The sequence below is a fragment of the Ptiloglossa arizonensis genome, chromosome 5 (genome assembly GCF_051014685.1).
Source record: "Ptiloglossa arizonensis isolate GNS036 chromosome 5, iyPtiAriz1_principal, whole genome shotgun sequence".
Lineage (NCBI taxonomy): Eukaryota > Metazoa > Arthropoda > Insecta > Hymenoptera > Colletidae > Ptiloglossa > Ptiloglossa arizonensis.
In genome coordinates this window covers 11,741,778-11,753,154 of record NC_135052.1, presented here as the reverse complement: position 1 = coordinate 11,753,154, position 11,377 = coordinate 11,741,778, and the positions used below count along the sequence as shown (strand labels likewise).

The following is an 11,377-nucleotide window of genomic DNA, read 5'->3' as shown; positions in this document are numbered from 1 at the left end:
TGTAAATTATTACAACATTAAACACAAGTATATTTTCATCAGAATAAATAAATTGATTTCTGCGATTTTTCACACGGGCACTAAGCTGATTTGTGCTATCATCTTTCGAAGATTCTTTGAACTACTACCAGGCGCGATGTCAGAAGCAATCTGGTTTAAATATAAATTCAAATATTTTGAATTTCGCGTATTTATATAATTGCGTTCATAGCATCAAAGTATCGAAATTTAAGATAAGAAAAGGTCTATATATCGTTGGGATTAAAATGCAGACAAACTTTTAATTCTAATTTTGAATTTTAATATTAAAATTTTATATATTAAAAAAACATTGAAATTCAGTTAAATCAGTTATATTATTTTGTATTCACATTTTTTGTACAAAACAAATGGTTTTCTGCCACGATGTTGAAAAAACAGATTAGTCAAAAATACGTAATATCTTATTATTTGTTATTTGCACAGTTTGTAAAATAGCGATTTTTTTTTTTGTTTAGTTACTTTTATATGTCACATAATTTGTATATAAATTACGCGTCCCTGCGAGAAAAGTTGCAAATATTCACATAGATGGTATACCAGAATAAAATAATCATTCGTTATTTTACAATGAAATATCTGTACAAATTAGACACTCATTTATCCTTATAAAGTTGAATATACATAAAAGTTTCGAGTACTAGACATTATAACATCTTAATGCTAGCAAACAGACGGTGTCACGTGTCGGCTACGATCTAATAAAATAAAAGATGTAAACATAGTACAAATGCAGAGGATGTATGATGAATGGATGTACAATAAATAGTAAAGATCATTTCAAAGAATTAAGACACACAACGTAGCTAAAACCTACTATTTACACAAATTGTTATATCAAAATATATGATCATTTTTTTTATTACAGAATTAGTTATCTTGTCGTATTGTTTTTTTTTTTTTTTGTAAGCTAAAAATAGAATTCAAAGATTACACCTCGTCGGATGCAAGCACCTCTCTATCAGCTGGCGAAGACGATTTTTCTTTTCGTTCGTCTTCTTTCATTTGAAGAGCAACAGCAGACTCGAGCACCCGTATCCTTCCCTCGTGTTTGACGATCACCGCTTTTAATTTTCTTATTTCCTCGGTAAATTCTTTCAGCATCTCCTCCTGTAAAAATTCAATTATACCATTTAACAGATTTTCTCCTAAGAAACAAAAATTATCTGCAATCAACGCACTGTAATGCCTGCTGATGTTTGTGTAGCATTTTGTGCAGAATTAGAAGCAACTTTTGCTCCTTTACTGAGAATATTTGACTTTTTATGCACTTTAAGTTCATTTTTGGCTACTGAAGGCTGATAACCGTCTCGTAAAGATATCAGCACGGGATCTGCATCGGTATCATTTGCCCATTCTTCCGCGGAAATTGCAGCAGTATCACCAGGAGTATCTGGATATAAATCTTCTTGGAAGAGTTCAGACTAAAAATGAATAATTTTATATTATGACGGTAAAAACTATTTTATCCACTATGAAATTTTTACTTAAACGCACCTTTCTTGGTACTGTCATAGAAATAACCTGGCAAAAGCCTGAATTGTTGAGCCGGTAAAATCTAGCTATTTCACAGCTATTAACATCACAGCCTCGTTTTGGCATCATTCCTATACCTCGTTGAGGATCAGGAGTTTGAAACGTATTGATATAGTGAACAAAAGGAGGTTCAGGGGTAATTTCGAAGTATCGAATCACAGAATCACCCTTCCCGCATAAATATACTAGATTTGTATCGGGATCATATAGAGGAAACATAACTCCGTTACTCGTATCCAATTCTACCATAACAATAGGTGCCCCTAAAATATCAGGGGCACGCAGCGAATACTGTCTCTCAGACATTTTGCTGAAACCTGTGGTAAAGATCAAGCCTCCCCTGTAAACATAGTAAACAGAACCTTGTGGATACAGAGCTTTGGTTAGACACAAATATTTTTAAAACATACATTCATATGTACAAATATATGGTCTTACAAAATATCACTTATTTCTAAATACTCTATACTTATACTATATAATCCTTTCTATCATATTACTTTCTGAATTCTCTTATTTGAGTTAATCATCAAAACTAAATAACATCCACCTTGTTACAACATTTGGAAACTATGCTTTTGCATAAATTTCTATGTTTGTATTAAACACACACATGTGAAATGACATAAAACAAGTATAGTGACAATTATAAAAAAACTGTGTTGTTCATATGTCAGATTATTTAAAGTTGTATTTGAATAAAAATCAGCATACCAGCTGGACACTGAATATTGTAAGATGTATACCTGAATCGTTTGTCTGCTTTTCGAAACAGATATTAACAGCATTCAAAATTATATTAACTGTCTTGTTTTGAACACAGAAAATCACATTTTATCATTATAATGTGCTCTGTATTAGTGTAGTTACTTCACTGCCTTTTGAACTTATACACATATTTATTTATCAACATGTATGAAATGTTATACTTTAAAGTAATAACTAGAGATAAAATACTTACTGCAATTTTTATGTAGATATTACACAGTGGACATCTTGATATTTGCATTTACTAAGCTGACATCCTCCTGATGTTGTATTTTCAATCTTGCAGTTTTCCATTAAAAAATACCAAATCTCGCGCTACACAAATTGGAAAGACCATGTGATAATAAAAAATAAAAATATTCTTAACGTGCGAGTAGAAGTGTATCTTTTACGAAACTTTTACGAAAACTTCTAAGAAATATTAATCACACGTATAATCAAAAGACATTGTAGATTGCTAAAAAGTTTATGGTATTATTAGTCATATCGCTGCAAGTAGTAATTGAAATAAATATCATATATTTGTTGTTCTATTTTATCCTCAACATATACTTATTGTGTAAAAAGGCGGATGTATATTGTTTGATGATTATTTGATGTGAAAGATATGTTGACAGTGTTTTGCATACTAAAAGTAGTTATTAATCCTAGAAACATTTGAACAGAAATATTTCTCTTAAGCTGATTTCTACATAGTATCAATTTATATAAATATATACAAACACAGCTTCTATATGCTAAAAGAAAATTGATAAAACTTTAAAAGATGACTATAATAGCACACCTGTGAAATAAGAAACAGTTTTTTTTCTTAAATACACATGTAATCATTAGATTATAATAATTGCTTGCACCAATTAGTTAATATTGTTTGTATAAAAACTGAAATTAACTTTTGAAACAAAGAATAAACTATATCCATAAAATGTTTCTTCAAATGATAGTATGCGTTATTGATTATTAAAAAAATTAATTACTTTACCGAAAAATATTTGGTACCTTGATATTAATAAACAAAGATTACAACTATAAATGTATCATATATTGTATAATAAGTCTGTCAAATTAAAATGCAAAGATTATGTATATCAGATACAAAAATTTGTGATTAAATGCATGAACAAATAAAAAATAAAAGCACTTATACACTTGCATGTACCAATTAAAAAAAATTTACATACCTGAGAAAGATTGCACGTGTAGCTTTACTACCTTCGTGTGCAATAGCTTCTTGTAGTATTTCTCCTGATCTTGGATCCAAGATACGAATTTTTTTATCCTTACATGTAGTGACTAATCGAGATCCATCCCAATTCCAACAAGCAGAGTAAATCATGTCTGGGTGACAATCTATTCTTACTATGGCTTCTCCAGTACCAACGTTCCAGATTAAAACAAGATTGTCTGATCCAGCTGTGAGCAATACATTTAGAGCAGATGGATGCCATAGGACAAGACCAACTCTGCGTTGATGCAGTTGAAGATCTACCACTGATTCTGTTAATGTCCTGGAAATACCACCATCGGGTATTTGCCATACTTTAACTACGCAATCTTCCGAACCAGAAGCTATGACATTGTCATTATGAGGACACCATGCAATATCTAATACAGGACCTTTGTGTCCACCAACTAAAGGATAATCTGCCGGTATTCGTCCTACCTATAACAATTTAAAATAACTCTCAAAATTATCTACAACAGTTATAAAATTCTATACCACTTGTTACAATGATGCAAATGTAGAAGTACTTTTATAATTGCATAGATAATAAAACTAAATGTATTTATCCAAAATCAATGCAGCCTTAATTAGTTGCAAATACTATTTTTTAAAACAACAGAATGTCACATAATTGAAGAAAAGCAAGATAAGACTTACTTTGTTGTGCGGCAAGACTATGAAAGCACCACCGCCCGCAGATTCCACGATGATGGCAAGGAACTTTGGATTTACAGCACAGAAGGTTGAGTCCCATGAGGATTTAGATACCCTTATATTGTCGTAACATTGTTCGCGTTTCAAAGGCGTTCCGTACACGTGGCGGAACTTGCTGCTGCGCACAACACGGAAAGACATATCTGCACCTACTTTCGGTGGACGAACAAACAAACGAAAAAAAACAAGAATGAAAGCAACAGATATTAACCTAAAGAAGCGAATGGGGTACCTTGATATGCCAGTATTATAATTATTTTTTTAATAAATTATTGTTACGTGTCCACCGCCGGCGTGGGCGTCGCGTGGACCATCCCCGTTTTATAAATAGTTTCCCCACCCTCGATGTCGAAATGAGCGCGACTGAGAATAAGAATATTTTCGAATCCTGAGACTTTTACGGTTTACGGAGTTTAACCTCGTCCGGTCTCAGCGCAGCACACACAGCACATACACACCACAGTGCTGCCAATTATCACGAATATCGCCGGAAAATCCCGTATAGGCCATACTTGGTGAATCGAAAAATAGATCCGATTCACCCCGAAAATAAACCAGCCGCCGCTTTTATATGACGATGATTCACGCACTGATCGTCATAGCGTTCCTGAATTTGCATTACCGGCCATTTCCAAAATAACGTTGTTTGAAATATCAACTTCGAAGCGAAAATCTCTCACCGACGATCTATTCAAATAAAGTTTTGCTTGAAGCGAACTGTTCCGAGGATTCCTTGAAACAGAAGACTGAAACGTTATTTCTTATTTTAATTTCAAATAAAATTTGTTCAGCTCTGATTGCGTCTAAGGAATGAATTACCATTCGAATATAACGTTATTCCGATATGTTTTTGGACGACTTTTCACGGTTAAACCGTAACGTTCTACCAATCCAGAAGCAATTCTGGTTACGGGAGGATGTTGAAATTTCAGTCACCTTACTGAAAAAATCATTTAGGTCAATTGTATTTGATTTAATATCTTTCGTGATATTAACGCATTAGAAATCGTAGACACTACTCGACTTAAGTGGAACAAATTCTTCGCACGGAAACAAGCGAATAGAAATAGGAAACAAAAAAATACCTTCAACAACAGAACCGAAATGTGTATCATCCCCCTGAACGTGATTCCTCTATTTCATCCCGACTCAACGAAAAAATAATCGAACTTTATCGGTAAATGATTTTCAAATTCCAAACCGACTTATTCCACGAATGAATCACACACGTTTCTAGAAAGCTGGATAACGGAATAATTTCCACGTCCCGATTAGTCGTTCTGCTATCGTCGATAGATTGACGCTGACTGCTAGTATTCTCTCGCAATAACTGTATCTAATCTATGAGACCGCATTTATATTGAAACTGACCATTATTCTGTTTGATTGAAGTAACACTTCCCAATTTATTTTATTTTATATGTACACACACGTGCACGAACATATATATATATAAAATTTATAATTTATAATTTATACATACAAAACCTATGATTTGTGCAAGTAAATTATTATTGGTGTATAAAAATTTTATTTGTAGAAATTATAGATTTTTTTATTAAATTTAAATTTATAATATACTATTAGATTTAAATTTAATTCTATAATGTGTTGCTGCAGTCAAATTTATTAAAAAAAAATAACTTGGAAAATCGGGCATTGAGTATGCGTTCAATCGCCAAAAAAACCTCAGTGATTTTCCGTATGGAATACCGCTACGTATCGATACAATGAACATCATATTGTATTTGTCAAAATAATTTGATATATTTTTTACTGATAAGAACTTACTTTTTTAATCGATACGTCAAAGGCGTTGCGATATGAAGAGAACACTTGCCGATGTGTCACTGAAAAGAGTCTATTATTAATATAACAGAGAACTACTGAGAAGTTTGTTGTGAAGAACGCGCATCTCCAACAAATTTTCTAACTCAATTTCCTCGAAACTGAAAATTCACAAGAAGAAATATTACTCTACATTTTTTACTTATTTTTGAACAAGAAATCATTTTTGATTCGGCTGTTTACGAATTATGCCGCACCCTGTATGGACACACACACACAACAGCAGCCAGAAAGACGGAGAGAGAGAGAGAGAGAGAGAGAGAGAGAGAGAGAGAGAGAGAGAACTCAGCAGAATGAACAAATGCACATACAGTTCATATTCAAGTATTAGACTGGTGTATTACTAATAAGAATGCAAGACTGCATCTGAGACTACGTGAATATTTTTGAAAGCGAACACTTCGGAATTTCAACGTTCCCGCCGGCGAGTAATAATGTTGCATCGTAATTCAACGAACGATCACGTAGTGGCGCTATCGACACGAATTGGCTGGATCATTTGGGAGCACCTTATTTGGAAGCGCGCACCCTGCTTCTGTGAATACCTACCCCCGAAGCTATCACTTCTGTCGCATTATTATGACTTACAACCTGTCTCTGTCCGTGAGCCATTCTTAATGATTGCTTTCGTCTCACCTTTCCCCTTTTTCTTTTCTTGTTTTCAAGCACTTTATACGTACGAATTGTCGGAGTTGCATACGCCACGAGTGGAATGGGAAGAAATCAGTTCAAATCGTTCAGTGAACGCGACGAAAACACTCACGTTCACGAGAATATTTTTTTCACGTCGAATATGTGTGGCGAAAGAGATCTCACCGACAAAATTTTTTCCCGATGACAGGCGATGCACGCTTTTGGAAAAGAACTCTCCCCACCCCCCGATGTCTCGTGCTAACGAGGATGATGGATGCGCGCGCTTCCTAAGCACAACATGGTGGTCACACGCGCGAAATGTATGAATGCTAGAGATCATGAACAAATATGAGATCAAATCACATATTGATCGTTGATTACTATAATTTTACATAGACTGAATAAAAATCTTTGTGTAGTAAAATTAATGGTTTATCTTTTAATATGATAGATTAATAAATAGAGTCAAATATAGAAATATAACTCTTTTCAGTCATAGAAGTAAACTATTTCTAAAAATAGTATAATTCTCGAAATATAATTGAGAATAATATATTATCGTAAATTGTGTCAATCCCATTTCAATTGCATATGCCAAAGAAAGGTAACAGGTTTAAAGTGATGTATATATGAAAATACATATCTTCTATCATTTTACACTACTTCGTGTGAAGCAAATCTATATAAAGGTTCTCTGTACCTCGACTCTTTGACTTTTACGATTGATTTTTGAATACAACTAATGTGGTCATTTGTAGAACACACTTAAAAACGAAATTACTTGGGGCATATATACAATGTATCGGGATGAGCGCACTAACTACTTACTTTCGTATCATTCATGACGATCTTGTCGAAAGTTGCATATGGTTGCATGCATGTTTGTTGTCGTGAGCAATGTTATGTCCAGATGAAAAGGCAGTGAATTCGCTTATTCTATAATATTTTAGCCGGATAGAAATGGGTAACCAAGTGACACGCGGACATGCATCCACTAAGAAGACTGATTCCGTTGCACACGCTGGCAATACAGCTAGTGCAACTAACCTTTCGAAAAGTTCCTCGGGAACCGAGTTAGAAAGTAATTCGCACATGCAGTTTTTTCCGATCGAGAGTCTAGCGAAGGTATGAGGAAGTTGCCTTATAAGAGTATTGTCGTATCACGTTTGTCGTATATTTTAGAAAAGATGCATTTTCATAAATCGTAAAAAACAACGCGGCGATCTTGTCGCTATAAATGTTAGTCGTTTCAGAAAATTCCTTTGCGTTTTAGAAATTTGAACTGTCGTGTGCGCTTCATGAATGATTTACAGGTCATTCTTCGACGCTTATCCATGAATCGTCATTGTGTATCGACAAACGCTGCAATTTGTATAACCTATAATCACGTTCCTGGTGTAATACGCTTTTCACAGATAACGTTATTGCGTTGCAAAAATAGATCTATGTAGAACGCTGTTGGCTTCGCTCGGAAATTTGAACGAATATGTAACTGTCAATCATCGATCTTTCGATATAGACAAAGTAAACTATAACTGCCCATATACAATAGTTCTGATAGTGTTAATATGTAAACAGATGGAATTTTTATGTATATGTTGGTAACATTGTATACATTTTGCAGACTCTATCTCATCTGACTCATGACGAGGAACATATAAGTGGTATTACAAAATCTGTATTTCAACGGTACCTATTCCCTAATTATCCAGAGTTAGGTGAAAATTTGTTCAAGTATTTGCATCATGCTGCCAATGTTAATACTTCTCATTTGAGTGCCAATTCTTTTAAGCAACAAGCCGAAAAATTTCTCTCTGTGATGAATGATCAAACTGTATTAGAAAATTATGTTAAAATGTATTCAAATATGAAAGGGGATGGAAGCATTGATCCTGAAGGAATGAAAGGTCTATTATATATTTCTTACAAAATTGCCATGGACAGTAGTAGGGCTGCTTCATGTATTTATGCTGGACAAATAATCAATGCAGTCATTGTTTCATGTGTTAGTAAATTTAATATTTATTAAAATACAATTTTTATGTTTAATGTTCCCATATTATTGATATATATATATATATATATATATTAGTTTCATGGGAAATATGCTTTGTCTGTGAGTTTCGTGAGCAATTGGATTTGGCAGCATTGTCCACGTATAATACATGGTCCTCATCATTATATTGTACATGTATTGACTACTGCGTATCGAAATGGTAAAGCTCTGCTGTCTAAAGAGCAACCTCAACCACATTTGGAAATACCAACACCTATATTGGAGCAACCAGAATCCATAGATTTTCCTCAAATTCTGCTACCTGTGAGCTATGTGTGGTTGCTATCAAGTACATTACCCGAATGCTACCTTCAAGTACATTTTAATTTAAAAATCTTCCTACATATTGTTTTATTATATTATTAAACAATGAAACAAACAAATACATGTTTAGGCAGATGATTCACCACAGGACATTCCTCATGCCTTGATAGCTAAAAGGTTGGGCAATGTATGTCCCAGACATTGGGCATTGTTATACAACAGCTCAGAACATGGTACAGGAGCCAACCGATTTCTTCATCATGTATTAGGATACAGAGGTCCGACCCTATTATTTATAAGGGCTGTTAATCCAGATAAGGACACAGTGTGCCCTACATACTGCATATGTTCGGCAGTAGAGTGGCGTGAAAGTCACCTATACTGGGGTAATGAAGATTCAGTAGGTGTTGAACTATTTCCATCATACAGAGTTATAGAAAAGGGAACCAAAGTACTATATTTGAATACTAATATCCGGGGCTATCCCCATGGATTACGGTTTGGAAGTAATCCACGTTCACCTTATATTAGTATAGACGAATCATTCCATTCAGTCAGTATTGCAGGTGCACCTTATCCAATTGCTAGTTTAGAAGTTTGGGGCTGTGGAGATATAAAATTGAGGTAACATATGTTTCATTATGAATACTGTTTGATATAAATAAATTTCAACAAAAACCTTAATAGAAACACGTTTTTAGGGAACATCAATTGGAAATTAAGAAGTGGCAGGTAAAGGAAGCAGAAAGGCAAAGAATTGTTAAATTAAGCGCTAGTGATTGGAAAGATCATCCTGATCGTTACTTACTTGAATTGGCGGGTAGGTCGTCTTATAATGAATCGAGTAACTAATTATATGAAGATAATGTACAATAGCACAATATTAATTCAGGATTTATAGTGGATTGTTTGTATATATGTATATATTATCAAACATACTATTATATCAATATGTACTTATGCTGTATATGTAAGATCGCAAACACCATATTTGTTTAAAACATGGAAGAATAAGTTTTAATATGCGGTCACGAATATACTATACAATTTTAGTATTTTTTAGAGTATCAATAAACTCGTGATATAGTTTTTAATATACCACATGGAACAAGTAAGCGAATGTTAATACAAATTATTCTTACGTTTGACATTTTACAGAAACTAAAAATTTAAATAAAATATCCATAGTATCTACAGCTAAACTATATAATAGTTGAATTAGAAATTTTCATAAATGATTACTTATGTTCCGTAAAAGGGTTACTTAAAACTTAGAAACCAAGTACTTACTTAAAAGACCTTATGCAGTATATTTTAAAACCGTACTTTTATGCTCAATAATATTAGTAAATGTAAAGAATATATAAATGAGATATTTGAGACGTTCAAAATGAAATTATGCTATCTTAAGGAAATGAATGATTGTATATTTACAGTGTATAAACAAGCAAAAGGCGATATTTGAAATGTTTGTTAATTGTAAATTTTAATCATCAGTATAGTGGTAATTGTAAAATTTTAATCATCAGTATAGTGAAATGCACATATACTTGCTGAAAGTAAAATTTCAGTGAATATATAGGTGCTGTTACAAATTTTCATGTGCTATTACAAATAATTTTAATCTTCGCGTGCCTTACGTTCATGTTCTCTAATTCAATACAGTGAAATGTGCATAATCTCTATAAATTTTCATGCTGTGACCACTATAGTGTGCCTTATGTATATATATATACTGTTAAAGGACACCTGATAAGAGTCAACAGACGCTAATAATAACTAAAATGCGTATGTATGAACAACGAAACGTTACAAAGGCGCCTTAGAAATTATTATTCGCATCCGAGACAATTTTGTTTTTTGTGAAAGAAATTGCTAATATTCAATAATTTATTTTGAACAATTAATTGTTTAGAATACGATATTTGTATTTAAATAAAGGATAGAAACACCAAGGGTTTTTTATTTTGATTAATAAAATGTACAAACAATGTTGTTTCTCAATTGGAGAAATAAATAAGGTATAAAAAAATTATTTTCTTACAAATCTCATACAGTCATGCACAATATAATAAGTGAATGTTTAACAAGAGTACTTAAATAATATATTGCTAACTTTGTGTGCACTACATTTTCATGTCTTTTTTTTTATTAACATATTATTCTCGAATTTATTTAATTATCGTAATTACAATTAAAATAAAAATTTGACACTGTTCAAAAATTTATTATAGTTCAATGGAACAATGCATTGTACATTATATTTCTACAAAGAAACGCGAATTGCGATAATT

At 32.8% G+C, this 11,377-nt stretch overlaps 2 protein-coding genes across 11 annotated transcripts; one reads left to right on the top strand and one right to left on the bottom strand.

Annotated features, from left to right (window-relative positions):
- Positions 1-337: 337 nt before the first annotated feature.
- Positions 338-7,000, bottom strand: Coro (protein coronin). 10 transcript variants are annotated; one of them, XM_076311461.1, is made up of 7 exons: positions 6,680-7,000; positions 6,074-6,132; positions 4,226-4,434; positions 3,525-4,006; positions 1,537-1,915; positions 1,221-1,463; positions 338-1,149 (listed from the first exon to the last, which is right to left on the bottom strand). In XM_076311461.1, exons 3-7 carry the CDS (start codon positions 4,421-4,423, stop codon positions 970-972), a joined length of 1,482 nt encoding a protein of 493 aa, XP_076167576.1. In that variant the 5' UTR covers positions 4,424-4,434; positions 6,074-6,132; positions 6,680-7,000; the 3' UTR covers positions 338-969. The 10 variants fall into 10 exon arrangements, with proteins under 10 accessions (XP_076167576.1, XP_076167577.1, XP_076167578.1 ...); XM_076311462.1 differs by having other exon boundaries at positions 4,226-4,431; XM_076311463.1 differs by having other exon boundaries at positions 6,811-7,000.
- A 618-nt stretch (positions 7,001-7,618) lies between these two features.
- LOC143146810 (uncharacterized) lies at positions 7,619-11,040 on the top strand. Its single transcript, XM_076311472.1, has 5 exons — positions 7,619-7,888; positions 8,388-8,768; positions 8,856-9,134; positions 9,214-9,707; positions 9,785-11,040. Exons 1-5 carry the CDS (start codon positions 7,724-7,726, stop codon positions 9,933-9,935), a joined length of 1,470 nt encoding a protein of 489 aa, XP_076167587.1. The 5' UTR covers positions 7,619-7,723; the 3' UTR covers positions 9,936-11,040.
- Positions 11,041-11,377: the final 337 nt, after the last annotated feature.